Below are 17,236 nucleotides of genomic sequence, written 5' to 3' on the forward strand. Positions count from 1 at the left end.
GCTGTGTCGAACGAAGCCAACGAAACTTCCACACCGCAACAAGAGTGAGAAAAGCGCGCAATGGTGTAGACGTGCAACGTGCACACGCGGCAATCAGGCTAAAGATACGCACAGCGCCAGCGGAGAGACCAATGAGGGGCGTCATTGAGCGTCAGTGCAGCCACTTCTTGGCTCCCACGAAAGGATTGCTTCACGGTACATGGCCTCCGCAATCAGCACCGGCGGCGCTGTTGATCGTGGAGGCCACGCACGGATTAGCAAGAGAGTGCGGACAGGAGAGTGGAGTTGCGAGGGCGGGCGGAAGGATGGTCTTGGAAAGCACGTCGGCGGGGAAAGGGTAGCTCACTTGAGAGCGGCACGAAACGGGGTGGGCAGTTCACCTGCGGTGAGGATCGGGCAAACATACCGCGCGCCGGGTGCACAAAGGGGCTGGAGGCAGGTTATCGCGCATCGCGGCGATTTTATTTTATTTCTGTCGATGACGCCGACACCGCGGAACCATGCACGGACGAGGGCACCGTTTCTCAAGTGCGGGACAAGAGTGACGCAGAGGAATTAGATGAGGATGAAACTTCGGAGCCAGCACCCATAAGCACGTCTGTAGCAATGGGCTACATAGAGAGCCTCAGGCAACTCATCTATGCCAAGGGCCTCGGCGAAGAGCACACTTCTGCTTTAAATAAACTGGAAACCTCCCTCCTCAGATCTGCGCTGAAAAAACAGACGTCCAACACGGACTTTTTCGCAAAGAAAATAAAACGTGTGTTTTGACAAGCAACTGTCTTTAACGCTGTGGTCCACTTACTACGAACTTCAGGATATACCAAACGGACGCCGCGTGACGCTCATGTTCATTATAAGTGGGCTCAACTGTATATTGACTTTATGGGGCATGTCATGGTGCTGTAAAAAAGCCAAAGTAATCAACCACGTTCAAAAAATGAGGTGTCTGAATGTTCGGTTCGGTCAGCAACTGTAATTGCACACAAAGCTACTCGTGGAAGTGTACACCAACTTTGTTTCTAAATAAATTAGAAGTAAGCATTCTCAACTTCTGGAAGGCGATATGATTAGGCAGCATTATGGTAACATTCAGTTCATAATCCTGGCTAAATACCAGCAGCCACAGACAGTGGCATAAGCTGGTATACGAGGTCTGTTAGAAAAATATCCGACCTTATTTTTTTTGCAAACACCTGATGGGGATATGAAACAAGTGCGCTTGCATCGGCTGACCTTGAACCTTTGTGCGCATGCACGAATTTTTTCCCGTCTGCCGATAGCGTCAGTCGCTGGGACGCAGTGTTTGAGTAAGGTAGTGCGCAGTGCTCTCGCAGGTTTTATATTGCAAGGAAAATGGCAGAGCGACTGGAGCAGCGCTACTGCATCAAATTTTGCCAGAAACTGGGCGACAGCCAAGTGGAAACCATCTCGAAGATTCAGACAGCTTTCGGTGACGATGCTATGAGCAGCACACAGATTAAGCAGTGGTACAACCGGTTTAAAGACGGCCGCACATCGGTGGAGAGCGAGCCACGCTCTGGTCGGCCATCAACATGCCGAAATGACCAGGTCATTGCCAAAGTGAACGCCGTGGTGATGGGGGACCATTGTGTGATTATCCGAGAAATTGCGGAAGGGGTGGGCATCAGCACTTTTTCTGCACATTCCTTTATCACCGAAGATTTGGCCATGAAGAAAGTTGCGGCGAAATTCGTGCCGAAGCTGCTCACGGTGGAGAAAAAGCAACTTCGTGTTGAAGTCTCACAACATGCTGAATTCCACAAACAGTGACCCCGACTTCATGAACACCATAATCACTGGTGACGAGTCTTGGGTGTACGGGTACGACCCGGAAGCCAAATCCCAGTCATCACAGTGAAAGCATTCCACATCACTAAGACCAAAGAAGGCCTGCCAATTGCGCAGCAATGTCAAAGTGATGCTGACTGCTTTCTTTGACTCCCGCAGTGTGGTACACCACGAGTACGCACCACAGGGTCAAACAATCACCAAAGAGTACTACAGGGATGTACTCCGTCGCCTACGTGATGCTGTGTGGCGCAAGAGACCGGAGTTGTGGTCAACAGGAAATTGGTGCATCCATCACGAAAATGCTCCTGCACATTCCTCGCACTTGATTTAAACTTTTTTGGGAAAAAACCAGACTCCTGTAGTTCAACATGCTCCTTACTCTCCCTGCGACTTCTGGCTGTTTCCCAAGATCAAGAGGCCATTGAAAGGAGCGCGATTTCAGACAAGAGGGGACATTATGGCTGCAATGAAAGCTGAGCTAAACTCCATTCCGAAAGAGGCCTTTTCGGAATTCTTCCAACAATGGCAGCACCGCTGGGAGAAGTGTGTGGAGTCCCAAGGAGACTACTTTGAGGGTGATTAGGTTTCCAACGCTCCAGCTATGCCAGTTCTTTACCTTCGGCCAAAGGTCGGATACTTTTCTTACAGACCTCGTATGCTGTTCAAAAGCTGGGGCAGAGTCTCTGCTAATACCGACCTCAGGACAGTCCGTGTAGTCGAAGAGGCGGAACACGACAGTCGGGAACGGGTAGGAGAAATGCGGTTGGTGGGGAGGCGGGCTCAGATTGGGCAGGTTGTGCTGCAGGGCCTCGCACAGGACGCCATCAAAGGCTAGGTAGGGCCGTACTAGGTGGCGCTCCACCCACTTCTCGGAACGCAGCTTCGACACTTGCGCCCAGAGGCAGTCCAAACCCTGCAATACACAAAGATAACGATCAGAGCAATACAGGACCAATGCAAAGCATAGGTGCTTTTGTTTCAACAAAGTCTAATAAAATCAGGAATAAATTCAGGATCTATTTCGTTAATACAGTAATTTCCTTACAAGTCAAGGTCCCAAAGACCTCATATACAAGGGGAAGGAAATTAGCAGCAATTACAAGCTAGATAATACAATATGATGAATTAGTAATAAGAGCCCAAAATGCATGCTACTGTGAGTACAGGCATTGATTAATCGATTTTAACGGCGCAAGGGCAGTGCCAACGTTTGTGATGTATATAACATGGGGTCATCGACCCATTTTCTCAAGCATTTCAGCTCAAAGAAGCCAAACATAGGGCCAAGAAAGAGCTCGGACCCACTGAAAAACTGGCGGGTACCCTGCAGAACTGGGGATCAAACCCTACACCTCCCTGAATACAAGGTGGTTGCTCAAACAATAAGTCCCCTCTGCGGTGCATTATTGAAACTATTAAAGATGAACAAGTATATTTCATGCAATCACTCCTATATTCTACCAAAAATAATGACGAAGGCTGATATAGTGTACAGTAGAACATGTTCATTCAAACTGCATAGGAACATGAAAGCAGTTCAAATTAACCGAATTTCAAACTAACAAAAGTAAACAGAAAAAAAAATTGTACACTGCGAACAGGAAGCAGTTGGGTAGAGATTACCCTATTATGTCGTTTGAATAGGTTTGTGATCACCTTTTGCATTTTTACACGAAAGGCCAGCATCTTTCATTAAGCCGTAATCTGGTATTGTATCCGCCTTAAAAAATCAGGCAGGCAGCGTTCTGTGCATTTACAGTGGAGAGCTGCACTGGAGTTGCAAAGGCCTACAGCCAGATGTGATTTGCGACCAATAAATGGGCTGACAGTGCCGGCGTTCACCAGCGAGTGCTAGTCTCAACCTACAGGTCACTCTTCGGGATGGTCTTGTTCAGAACAAGAATTGTTGATTTTGACAAGCCTCCGTTCACTTCCGAGGCGCCGCTGATTGATTTTGGTCAAAAAGCGACAGTCACAGGACAGCCACACACTGCTTGATTTTACATCTTTGTGACCCTGAGTCGCAAGCTACTAAACCAATGAGTGGCGCTGCTTTAATCACCCTCTTATTTTCTATGAAGTTCAAAAGCATCCTTTTCAGCACCATATGTTTTTTGGCATTGTTTTATTTCAATAACAGATTGGCATCGTTTTCACGCAGAATTTTAACCGCCTCTTAAAGCGTTTTTGTCGCAGTATGACCCAAAGATGCACAGAAAATGTCACCAAAAGCTCCTATTCGCTTGTTTCAAAGTGCCAGCGGCGCTGTGATGAGCCTGATTAGCTGAATCACAGCGTTAATGGCATCATCCATCGCTTAACAACAAAAGCTAATGCAGCAATCTGCTGAAGCCTTCGCGATCGCTGCGAATAAGGAAATGTTGCATATCTCGAAGGCTGTAATTCTAGATGCACCTCCCCCCGACCTTTTGCGCTTGGCCCGCAGCCCTGGCTCATGCCAGTATCGCCGGAGAATGCATGCACCAGCGAACGGAAAAAAGCTTTGCCAATAACTGAGCTACACGAAGAGAAGAGAGTTGATAGTTTGCATTCTATCTGTCATCTTCTGTTCTTTCTTGTGTACGTCTTTTCGTGTGCGCAACGCCATCCTAGGAAACCAAGAGAAAGAAACGTGCAGCCATATTCTGTGGACATCAAAACTGGCGTGATGCTATGCCCGTGACAAGTAGGAAATAAGCTTCCGTTATAGGAGTTAATGGTTAAATGGCGACTGCAGCTTTGTTGAGTGCAATGGTAAAGATGCTAAGTTCTGCAAGCAGTTGAACAATGTCTCGCGCTTGACTTTTTTTGTTTACCTTCGATCCCATATAGTTAAAAAAACATGCTTAATTAGAATATTTTAATACATTCAATGGGCTTTGCATTAACGAGGTTTTACTGTACTAATGCTCCTTTAGGCTAATGTATTTACAGGTGCATCTGACCCAAGTGCATCTGCCATGCGAAGAAGATCATTTTGGACAGGTGCACAATCACTCACGAGCCACTGCCAAAACGTCACAGTCATAGAGTGCATCTTTCAGGGGACTAAACAAGATACGAATGCTTACTAGCGGGAGGTAAGAATCTTTTTTTTTTTTAGTTGGGGGGGGGGGGGTGGGGGGGGGGGGGTGAAATGCACTCGATCCACTAGCCCCTCCACTGTTGACACTGTTACTTTAGAAGTGCAGTCTTGCATATTCATAATACAGTTACCTGTCAGCTGCCATAAGCCTACGCAGCGCTATGTATTAACGATGAATGGCTGGGTTAAAATTTTCCTGCAGCATCGGGTAGGCTGCACTGGCTGCAGTGCTTCCTCTGGATATCCAGTCCTTTGGGATACCCCCCACTTTGATCAGTGCCAACCCCGAGAAGAAAAAGAAGAGGGCACTAGCTGCACTACCCCCTCCCCTCAACTCCTTGCCTCTACACTTACTAGCCACTAACACATCCCATCAGCACTCACGGTTGGCAACAATCGCATCTGTTGTCCACAAGCAATGACCAATAACACTGTCAGTGCCAGCATATTAGCATTATCTGCAAAACGTGCAGGTCAAAAGACAAAAGACCAAAGAGAAAAGTCACACAAGCAAAGACCAAACTTTCACTTGAGCATCACTAGAAGGCTGCAGGAAAGCTGAGCAACTTTCTTAAATATGTTTTTTTAAAGGAAAATTCATCCTACCAATTTGGGACTCAAAACCCAGCCCCACCACCTCACTAGAACAGCTGAGGTTGAAGTAGCCAGAAAACGGCAGGGCAAAGTTGGATTGGTCAAAGTCTTCTTCATCCCAACCCAAGAAAAAAAAAGAAAAATGACTAGCTTTTCTTGGTAGCCACAAGACTTTACTTTGTTATTCCCCCCCTTTTAGGCCTAAACCAGCTTATAGGATTTGCCAGAACACGATAGCCTAAGTTTGGTAAGAGGCTGCTGCTGCCGCACCGGTGATCCAAACACAAAATGCTGGCACGCATGAAGTGTAGAGCCTGCAACTCACCTCTTCCTGGGCATGAGGAACTTCAGCTTGCCAGACACGCAGTGCTGGGGCATGCCTCTTCTGACGCTTGCTGCATTGACATTTAAAGAAAGTAAGGATAAATGTCAAAGCTTCAAAACCCTTGCAATAAGTAGTCAAGTGCATCAAAAACATTGCAGCAGGAAGGGCATAGAAATGACACCCATTTCTATTGATACGCATATTAAATAGAGGTGTGAGATTATTACAGTTTTCGAATATGAATATGGAGTGAAAATCCCTTTAAATATGGAATATCTGTTCAGTATGAAAAACATTTTCAGAAAAACATAGTCAAATGTTGTTGCCCTTATTTATTTATTTTTTTTTCAAATACATGGTCTTAGCAACCAAAATATACAAAACTAGACCGACTCAGTACAAAATAAAAAAGAAAACATGACTTGCACAGAATGTACACTGTTTGATTAGACAGAGTAACAGCACGAAACTTTTATTAATGTAGTCATGCAAAATGAGTGATAAAATCAAATCCATGATTTGACACCCACACTGGCAACTTAAAATAACACAATAGGTAGGTAATTTGGGCTTCAATGGACCAGAGTAATATGCCAGAATTATCCAAAGGTCGAGTTATAAGCGTCCCCCCCCCCCCCCCCCCCCCCCCCCCCAAAACCAATATATGCAAAAATGCGGCGATGCCTTGTGAGGAGAGTCCACCATACAAACAGTGAAAAGCCCATGACGTGCACACAGTTTTGTCATGCTGGAAGAACGCAGAAGTAAGTGGGAGGAGGGGGATATGCATTCGTATCAGAACAAATAGAATGCGTTAATAAAAAGAACTAAAAATAACGGTGCCTGGCCTCGAGAGCCTGGCAGAGACTTCTAAAAAAGGAAGCGAAATGACCAGTGACATGCAGCTGAGTTTGGATGGCTAGTGAATGCACAACTGATAGCCGCTGTCGCCGTGGGCTGGTGACAAAACTCTGAAACTGAAAACTATGTGGCCAGGCTCCTTGACAGATAACCAGAGTAATCATCATTATCATCAGCCTTACTAAGCCCACTGTGGGACAAAGGCTTCGCTTCTCCCACATCTCTTCAATTACTCCTGTCCTGTGCCAGCCACGGCCACCTTAGCCCCGCAAACTTCCTTATCTCATCTGATCAAGTACCTTTCTGCCACCACTGCTGTGCTTGCCTTCTATTGTTATCCACTCCGTTACGTTAAGGGATCATTGGTTATCCTTCCTTCATATTACATGACTTGCCCATGCCCATTTCTTCTTGATTTCAACTTGGATGTCAACAACCCGTGTTTGTTCCCTGATCCACTCTACTCTATTCCTGTCTCTTAATGCTAATGCTACATTAAAATTTTCCTTCCCACAGCTCACTGCATTGTTTAACCCTTTTTGTTAGCCTCTATGTTTCTGCCCTACAGGTGAATACCGGTAAGATACAGTCAAGTAATTACGGCAATGATAAAGCGTTATACATTCCGGTTAGCTTAATATAGCATACATTAAATTGGCTTTGAAGAATGCTGCAGCAAATATAATCATGTGCTTGCTATTGCTCTTTATCATCAGATGCAAAATAGCCTTTTTATAATCATCAAAAAAAGGTCGAACTGGTGGACATGAAACACAAGTTGGTTTTCATAATGCTACGTTAATACATATGGGCCAAGGAAACAAGCACCCACATACTGTAGATTCTAGCATTTTCTTCCATTTACGTAAGCTGACAGGCTGACAGAAAATGCTTGCGATGTGATGAAGTGCGGCAAACAAATTTCTCCACATCTTAATAATCATTTGCATAAATTAATGCAGCCCCAGAAAAGCATTTACTTCTTTTTTCATTTCTTTTTGCCAAACAGAATCGCACTACCTCGAACATAACACACAAAATGCCAAGTTAATTTGAACCTATTCAACATTTCTAAATTTTGTGTCTTCTTACATTCAAACAGGTGTAATACTGTTTGGCAAAAGAGAATGAAAAAAAAAAAAGACAAGTACTAAATGCTTCTGAGGTACTGCACTAATTAGTGCACCTATTTCTGCTAAATTTGCAGTCTATCTTGCATTTCTGCTAAATTTGCAGTCTATCTTGTCATCCAGAGTTCATGCAAGCATGAAATACATCGCAGGAAAGGCATAGCACATTCTGGGACGGTTCGTAGATTGTGGTAACCACACTCAGGTATTGGCCAGGCCCTTTGGCAGCTGAACATGCCCCCTCCTCCACCCCGCTTCTGTTCTTCAATCTAGACAGTGCACAGCCCTGCTTTCGGAGCCTGAGGAGCCTCCACCATCAGCCGCTTTCCTTAGCTAGACAGCACGCTTGGGCTCCTTTGTTGCTTTTGGTGCCATCACTTCCAGCCACTTCTCTTTTCATGCTGGGCAGTGTGCTCAGTGTCTCTCACTGCTTTCGCTGTTTGATGAGCGCCATAGCGCTTGCCCCGTCTTCAGCGGTCTTTGCAAACACTCGCAGCATGGAGCTAATGCATGAAAGATGACAAAGACGACCATTCCTGACATTATAGTGCATGAGGCTACCAGTTAAAATACGTGGCACAAGAGGCTGCCGCAATGGCCCGCATCATCTAAGGCACCAGGAAACAAAGTTGCTCTGCTTGTGCTGCCCATGGCTCAAAGCCAGCACAGGTATGTATTATGGTAAGCTTTTTTTCTGGTGGATACTATTTCAGATAACTTCTGTTTCATGTTTGCCCCCGTGTTTGGCTTCAGGTTCGCCATGGTTTCCGGACGATGTTAACCTTAGTTTGCCAAGAATGGGAGCTCATTCATGCTTAAAATGTTAAGCAGACCTGAATCTATTTAACAATGTCATATATCAACATATCCTTACGAAGTATGCTGATTGCATAAACCTCCAGCCTAAAGTTCCTTCACATTTTACACTTAGCATGCCACACACCTGATATAGTCATCAATGTGGCGCATGATCCTGTCCAGTTCTTGGTCCTTTTTCTCGTAAAGTTCTCGCCCCACCTGCAGAAAAACAAGTGAAAGCGGAACAGAATGGACGGAAGTTCAAGATGAACTTGAAGCATGAAACACTTCACTTCCAATACCTAAAACGAGTTCAGTAGAACGCTGTTGATGCAGTCATGATTGATATGTTCTCCCAGATGCTGGGAGAGAGGAACCCTTAAGAAAAAAACCCCCGCAGACCCCCAGGTAGTATTCAACGTACAGTCAAACCTCGATATAACGAATAGGAATATTATAAATTATTGGCGACATAGAACAATTCTTAAATATTTTAAACAAAAACACGCCGCAAAGCAAATATGTCAAACCCCCCAGCGTCAGGCAGAGCCCACTTGGATGGCAGACTTTGCGTCACTACACAAGTGACTGGTGGTGATGCAGCAAGTGTTCGCGCCAAGGTTCATGTTTTTGTCTCACGCTAGCGTTTATATCTTGCACTTGCCAACAGCGCCACAGAAGTTGCAGCAGCGTGGAGAAATGATAGCCAGGCAGTCAGCACGTGTTCACGTCTCTCACACCTGTCGACAGCACTAGGGTAGCAGTGGCGTGGATGGCTGTAGCCTTGCAGTAACCTTCCTTCGCTTGTGTTGGCTGTCACAGAGGTGGTGAAAGCAGCAATAGCTTTCGTTGTGATGTACTATTTTTCACGCAGCCTGGCTGTTATGCTGGGGAGCCACTCAAGCTGATGCATGGCCTGCCATCATTGTGTGCTTGCGGCGCTATGCGGAGAAGCAAAGCTAACTGGTGCCTGGCTTTTTGCAGCTTCTGAAAAACTGCACTAAAATTTCGAAAAAGGTATCCTCGTTTCTCTAGCAAGAATCTTCTGAGTTGCCATCCCTTCACTGAGTAAATTGCACTGCTCTTGCATGTGTTTTTGACAAAATTTTATTATCCAAATTTCGGCGATATCGAACTATTTCAGTTTTTTGCCTGTCGAACTGTACCCTTTGATACGTCATTTTCACATGGTGCATTTTCAACTTTGAACAGAGAAATCAAATTTAAAAAAACAAAATGAGTCACAGCCTACCAAGAAGGGAAATTTCTTTGCAGACTCAACGCAAAGCTTTAAATGATTACTGTGCTGTCACACAGTCATAACACAATGCATATGTTGATATCCAGGCTGCATGCTTAGGCATGTAAAAATTCAGCCTTTTCTCGATTCCTGCATTCTGAAAGATTCCTAATGTAGTGTAGCCACACATTTTTCACAACTTCGGTAATTCCTTTAAAAGACAGATACTAATTAATATTTGAGTGCAATATCAGATAATCTGCAGAATTCTCTCAGTTCAGCATAGTACACAGCAAACAATACTGAACAATAGAAGTGAGCGCTGCCTTAAACTTAATTTAAACCAATTTCAAAAAATCTACCGTAACCAAAATATTCACACAAGCCTAAGTTTATTGCTTGTATTCGGCCAGATGACATGCAGACAAATCTGTAAGAACACTTACCCATGGCAAAGCAGTCAGCACAGCATACACATACCAGTCTGAGCGAACCTGCATTTTTGGATAGAAAGTGACAAGAAGTCAATAAATGAGAATGATGACTGGCAAGTTCGTACACAAGAATGAAACTATGTTTACCTGTAGCTACAACCCCGGTGAACAACTTGTGCATCACAAATGCAATGCACGCTGTGATGTGCCAAGAAATGTACGAGTGACTTACCTGTGGTGTATTTTCCTCCAGGGTGACCTCCAGCATGCTCTCAAAGAGACTGACGACTGAGCCAACCGAAATGACATGGCAGTTAACAAGGTCGGCAAAAACTCGTACCTAGAACGATGAAAGTGCAGATACATTGTTCTCAGAATGGCTTCTGATGGGGAAGGGGGGCACATCTACAACTTACGATGATCCTGGCATCTTCAAACTTGCACTCCTTGAGCCGCTCCTTGTAACTCTTCACCAGCAGCTCCAGAAACTGCACAGCCCACAAAGGCATTTCAATGCATGCATCTAATAAGGCAAGCGCAGCATGGCAAGCCACAGGCATGCACGATTAGAACATCTAGAAAGAACCATCCAAAAATGAAAATTTTCCATTGGGGCAACTTCGTAATGTAAGGCAGTGCAATGAAACAGATTCCATACTGATAGGCCCGAGTGGAATGACACATACCAAAGGATTAACCACATAGAACACCAGCTAAATCACATTCCATTTAATGCCTATATATGCATATGACTGACAATTACGCATTAGCTGATGGCTACTTATACCTAAGGCAGCTGAACATTGTGCATTCCATGCTCACCTCTCCTCCAAAGTTGTAGTTTCGAGCATTGAGCAGCCCTATTAGTGTTGTATAGATTGTTGTCTTCTCTGGCATGTAGATGGCACTGCAGATGGAAAGTGCATAAGCGTCAGCCAAAAGATTTTCCTTCATAATGCACACAGTCTTGAACAGAAAATGAGCAGCAAGAAGCGGACAACCAAAACACTTTTCAACGTGATATAACATGCTGCTATGACCTAAAATTTCATCCCTTGGAGCAATAGCTGATCTGCACAAGCAACCAAACATTGAATTTAAGGAGGCAAATTACTTTGTGGACTTTATTTTCTTTGTGTCTAGTTACACAAAGAAAATGCAAGGAGTGAAATAAAACTACTGAATCCACAATTTCCAAAATGGTTCAGTTGCTGCGGTAACACCTTTGGAGGAGCGCAGGAGCTATAAATAATATCAATAACTGTAGAATTTGAATAGCTATTCAGGAAAAACTGAGCACTTAAGTGTACACAATAGCATTCAACAGTTGTGTGAAATACCTGCCACTGCAGGTGCTATCAAACAAAATCGCCTACTATCCCAAGCTTGACAGGCTGAAAAATGAGGAATTTCCTATTTGACAAACAATGCCCCACTGTTTACCTTAGCTGTTCTAACATCTCAGTGAACCATAAGGCTAGAAATGCAACACCAAGCTTAGGCCAAATAAAAACTAATTACTAAGATATCAGATACTAGGACAATGAGACCTAGAGATACCTTTGAAGGTTTAGCCACCGTTTTTATGCACAGCTAGATAACGATGAATAGAAGGCTACTTGGCCCCTCAAAGATTACAGGTTGATTGCAAAACATGCCATTGCACAAACAGCACAGGTTGCCATGAAAAAAAAAAACCTCCACCTCAAAAGCAAATGCAACAGCATATTATTTTCACATATGCTGGTGTCATTCAGCAAGACGAGCTCCAAACAATGTGCATATGAATGTGAGCCAAAGGATGAAAACACAAACAAAAGACAAAACTGTGCAAGACACTGCCAAAGAACCAAAAATAAGTTCTTGACAGCATCAGCTTTGCACAACAGAAATATTAGATAATGTGCTTGGGTTGAAAAGGCAGCAGAGGCTAAAATGTGCTGCACAGATAGGTCTTTACGATTATGCTATGTTTTTAATCCATGTTCAATGTTGGCAAAGAGGAAAGTACATCTGACGCCCTCTATTCAAAGCTGAGTCACCTCTTGAGACCAAGTAGTGATGAAAGCTACCTGTTCACAACATCTGCACTTGTTCCCACTTAGCACAGCAGCACTTTAATTAGGGCAGAATATGCAGTCAAGTCAAGCACATTTATTACATAAAAACGATGCTCATACCATTCCACCAAAATGTTCAAGATGTTTCCTTTATAGCTTGGAAGGTCTGCATCCAGCACTCCAGCCAATCCTTCTAGATTGCTCTCCAGTGATGATGTGCTCTGTGAAGTACAAATATACAGAAAAAGAATTACTACTACAGTCACAAACACTAATCACGTCACATGTCACCAAGAGCAGTACTTCCCAGTGTAAAGTTGTTCGTCAGAAGGCGGAATACAACCGCAGAAATGCAGGCAATTTTTAAATATCAGTGCCACAATAATTGTGTACACACTGTGCCAGTGTACCATTAAAGGAGTACAGACACCAGATTTTGGCTGAATATGTTCTTTGCAGTAATGCGTAAGACATTAGTATACATAGATCACCATGTGGTATTCACCTATGGCTCCTAAAAAATTTATAATTGAATTCCTTCTGTCATGCTGTTTTGGTTTTAGTTCAATAGTCGAAATATGGCTGCGGCATCAATGTTTAGCAATAGTTCAAGTTAGGAATAAAAAAACTATGACACCATTGCTGCTTCTTCAAAAGTTGTCATTATGCCTCTAGGAGCAGGCTGGCTTTAGTGTTGCCATGGATTAAAACAACAAAGCGGTGATTTTATCGCGGTTTCTTAATTTCTCATGTGACCTATACTGAACACTGACGTCACAGCCATCATTCAGCTGTCGAAAGCGAAACATGAGAGAAGAAATTCAGTTATGAATTATCTAGCAGTTGTAGACAAATACCACATGATGATCATATATACCAATGTCTCTTACACATCATTACAAAAGAAGAAAACACATAACCAAAAATTTGATGTCTATACTCTTAAAGAAATTACAAAAGATCCACATATTCCGAATGCTGATGCAAACAAGACATCAGAATCAGGAGCAAAACTCCTCTAAAACTAAATAAATAGGACCCTACGTTTTTTTTTTTTTACAAACGTAAGCGTCTTGTTCATGCTGTAGTGACACCAAGTCTTTTGCACCATCAATGACGCTGAATACCAATGACCCTGCCGTCCGTTACACACTTCATGGTTCTTTTACATTCCTCATTACAGCTAGGCTGTAAGACGGCCTAGCTTCGGGCCCATACGCGGTTGCATGTGCAAAATACGACTACCAGATAACGACCCCAGACAATGAGTGATGGACTAGGCAGCATGACAGAATTTGATCACACATTCTAACACAGCTGTTGGCTGGCGTCCGTCACGTCACGCTTTATGCATTCACCAGCCGCAGTCACGCAAATGAATATAAAAGTACCCTCGTCTTTTCAACGTCAGAGCACGGCAGGCTGTCTATATGCCTGTCAGCTGCCACTTGCACATACTGCAAAGTATCCTGCTTTATTTAACCCATCCTGCTTTATTTTAACCCACTCAGAATCGACTACATCCAGCAGTAGTACGGCATGACTCGTTAATTAGGGCTGACGCATTTAAACTATGATTATCGCAATGGCAGCCAATTTAAACGTTGAAAGGAAAGCGTAAGCGACATGTCAGCAGACGTTAGCTCACAATGTTGCGATCAGAAAATGCAGTCCGGCGCACTTTAAGCGTAGCAAAGAGTACAAGAAAACACTGGGCGAAAACTGAATCAAACCGCAGGCACGGGGAAAATGGAGCACTCACCTTCTCACCAACTCTCTCGATTAAAGATTTCAGCCGGTCCTCGATCTCCCTGGGCTCTGAACTGACCCTCCGACGCTTGCGAACGCGGAAATCTGAAAATCAACGTGAACCTTGTCGCGGTAATCATGTTCTGAACCTTGAAGGGACTTTAGAGGAATAAATGAGCCACTGCAATAAGGTATGGAGTTCAAGAGCTGTTCCGCAGGAATAAACACACGATGCCAAAGTTGCAGTGAACGACGGTCAACACATGCCGGCGTTTGCACGTCAAATAAGCACGACGGGCAAAGGGACAAGGCTTTGATACTGCCAATGTTGTTGTAGTTGTTACCCTCATACAATTCTCAGAACGACTCTTACCATCCTCGTCGTCGTCTTCATAAGCTCTTCTTCGGCTCATACTGAAGCTGTCGCAATTATATTGGCAAAAGCAGCTACAGCTAATGCCCGTCCACGCAGTAGACCGAAATAAAGGACGCCATAGTGACCCAAGCCGGCTGCGCAGACTGTCAACGTAACTGGTTTTGGATTGACGCTCAAAATTTATTCATTTTCTATCTAATATTTAAATTAAAAATTGAACAAAATTTAGTATTTTTTACATAATATTATTTGCTGAAACGCTCTCAAACTCATAAATGTTCATTTCTGCACGCCTAAATGTAATCAAAACCGAAACCATTCGGGCATGCGGCCGGCTACATGTAGTGGACGCAAGTGGACCTGACCTAACCTAACCTAACCTAACCTAACCTAACCTAACCTAACCTAAAAATCCCCAATGTCATACTAATATATATTCCAATTCCTTTTCTCAACACACAAGTAACGATTGAAGCACCTTTTTTGCCTTCATCGCTGTGATCGCCAATAACATCACCTTAAAGAAAGCTGCAACTGATTTGTTGTGTTAATATTTTGTTCTCAGGTGGTCAAAATTATTCCGGGGCCATCCACTACGGCGCCGCTTTCATCCTTTCCCCTTCCCTCACTCCCTCCTCCATCGCTTCTCTTACAGCGCGGTTCAGGTGTCCTCCGAAATGCGAGACATACTGCGCCATTTCCTCTCCTCAAAAAACGAAACCCTTGTACCGATGTGTAACAAACGTGGTCAACCGGGCCGGTACATTGATCACATCTTATTAGTACGTAAGCATTAGATGGCTCATATACACGAATCCCCCGCCGTCGCTCTTAAAGTGGCGGCGTTAATAATAATTGGTTTTTGGGGAAAGGAAATGGCGCAGTATCTGTCATATATCGTTGGACACCTGAACCGCGCCGTAAGGAATTAAGGGATAAGGGAGGGAGTGAAAGAAGAAAGGAAGAATGAGGTGCCGTAGTGGAGGGCTCCGGAATAATTTCGACCACCTGGGGATCTTTAATGTGCACTGACATCGCACAGCACACGGGCGCCTTAGCGTTTTTCCTCCATAAAAACGCAGCGGCGGCTGCGTTTTTATGGAGGAAAAACGCTAAGGCGCCCGTCTCCTCAAAAAACGAAACCCTTGTACCGATCATCGATGTGTAACAAACGTGGTCAACCGGGCCGGTACATTGATCACATCTTATTATAATACGCAAGTATAATTAGATGGCTCATATACACGAAAACCCGGCGTCGCCCAAAAAGTGGCGGCGTTACAAAACTTGCGATTAGTCGCAGTAATATGACGTTACAAAAGAAGGGAAAATACGAATATTGAGTAATAAAGTTCCCTTCCCTTACGGCGCGGTTCAGGTGTCCAACGATATATGAGACATACTGCGCCATTTCCTTTCCCCAAAAACCAATTATAATTAGTATGAGTAATAAAGTGCAACTACAGCAATAAATAAGTTGAAACGGAATTTGAATGCATTCCATTTTTGAAGTGCTTTCAGATCAAAATAAAAATCATTTGATTCTTTTGCTACCATATCACCATGTGGAGGCGTCGCAGCAAACCCGAAAAACGTTCAATATAATTCCAAACCGACCGGGGCGGCCGTACGTGTTTCGATCGATGGAGGCAATCGAAACGCAAAAGGCGCCTGTGTGCTGTGCGTTGTCAATGCACACTAAAGATCCCCAGGTGCTCGAAATTATTCCTAAGACCTTCACTACGCCATCTCTTTCTCCCTTTCTTCTTTTACTCCCTCCTTTATAACTTGCATTATGGCGCAGTTCGGGTGTCCACCGAGATATGAAAGACAGTGCGCCATTTCCTTTCCTCAAAAACCAATTTTCAATTTTTTTTCACCTGCCGCGGTGTCAGTGCACGTTAAAGATCCCCAGGTGGTCGGAATCATTCCGGAGCCCTCCACTACGGCACCTCTTTCTTCCTTCACTCCCTTCCATTACGGCGCGGTTCAGGTGTCCGCCGATATATGAGAGATATACTGCGCCACTTCCTTTCCCCAAAAACCAATTATTATTTTTTTCCATAATCAGCGAGCCCGTTCGCGCTCGAGTCTCGCACAAAGGTGCAATTTATCAATGGGTCTACTTCGCGGTCTTCTGTGAATAAGTCCGGCGTAGGATGACGACAAATCAAGAAAAAAAAAACTGAAAATTTGCTATGTTGGCTTGAAAATGCGTAAATATGGTAGGCGGTGTGGGAGAGGCCCGTTTTTATTCATTTTATGCATCTGCACTATGTTAACTATAATGCTTTATGATCCAAATGAAAATCATTTTTAAGCATCTACGCAAATTCTAAGCAGCTTCCAGGAGCCCAATTTTTGAATTAGAAACATCTTACAGTACCCATAAAAACTGGCAGCAAAACAATATCCTTGCAGCATTAAATTGTTACCTTGTTATTTTCACCAAAAAGGCTAACAGTATGGTTAGTGAAGTGCTTTTAAACCCAATACAGCTCTGAATCTCTTCCAGTATGGCACACAAAAAAACCTATCAGCTGGTCTTGGTGGTTTTCCTGGCTTCCTTCATTGAAAATGTAAGAATATATGAAATATCTATCCGTATTGATCATAGTGTAACATCTGCTTTCACCAACATTGTGATAATAAATGTTAAGCTATTGCACAAGGTTCAGGAAAATGGCTCTAAACCAAGTTGTGACACAAACTGCCTAAAACAAGATAATATGCAATCTGCCAAGCTTCCTTGTGCTTATTAAAGTTAGA

At 43.9% G+C, this 17,236-nt stretch overlaps 2 protein-coding genes across 2 annotated transcripts in view; one reads left to right on the plus strand and one right to left on the minus strand.

Annotated features, from left to right (window-relative positions):
* Nucleotides 1-14,609, minus strand: part of Cbp80 (Nuclear cap-binding protein subunit 1) — a 39,568-nt gene extending 24,959 nt beyond the window's left edge. The window contains exons 1-10 of the mRNA XM_077657950.1: nucleotides 14,465-14,609; nucleotides 14,105-14,196; nucleotides 12,463-12,563; nucleotides 11,105-11,189; nucleotides 10,699-10,770; nucleotides 10,515-10,622; nucleotides 10,295-10,342; nucleotides 8,754-8,827; nucleotides 5,820-5,889; nucleotides 2,513-2,728 (exon numbers count right to left, since the gene is read on the minus strand). Of these exons, the coding sequence (XP_077514076.1) occupies nucleotides 2,513-2,728; nucleotides 5,820-5,889; nucleotides 8,754-8,827; nucleotides 10,295-10,342; nucleotides 10,515-10,622; nucleotides 10,699-10,770; nucleotides 11,105-11,189; nucleotides 12,463-12,563; nucleotides 14,105-14,196; nucleotides 14,465-14,504 (906 nt within the window). The 5' untranslated portion in view covers nucleotides 14,505-14,609. The remainder of the gene's footprint in view (nucleotides 1-2,512; nucleotides 2,729-5,819; nucleotides 5,890-8,753; nucleotides 8,828-10,294; nucleotides 10,343-10,514; nucleotides 10,623-10,698; nucleotides 10,771-11,104; nucleotides 11,190-12,462; nucleotides 12,564-14,104; nucleotides 14,197-14,464) is intronic.
* LOC144123339 (protein GVQW3-like) lies at nucleotides 1,211-2,023 on the plus strand. The gene has a single exon (XM_077656192.1). It carries the CDS (start codon nucleotides 1,357-1,359, stop codon nucleotides 1,792-1,794), a length of 438 nt encoding a protein of 145 aa, XP_077512318.1. The 5' UTR covers nucleotides 1,211-1,356; the 3' UTR covers nucleotides 1,795-2,023.
* Nucleotides 14,610-17,236: the final 2,627 nt, after the last annotated feature.

This window comes from Amblyomma americanum, chromosome 3 (assembly GCF_052857255.1).
Source record: "Amblyomma americanum isolate KBUSLIRL-KWMA chromosome 3, ASM5285725v1, whole genome shotgun sequence".
Taxonomy (NCBI): Eukaryota; Metazoa; Arthropoda; class Arachnida; order Ixodida; family Ixodidae; genus Amblyomma; species Amblyomma americanum.

Bases quoted from the DNA above. Each gene is read 5' to 3' on its own strand.
- LOC144123339 (XM_077656192.1), top strand. From the start codon at position 1,357: ATGGCAGAGCGACTGGAGCAGCGCTACTGCATCAAATTTTGCCAGAAA.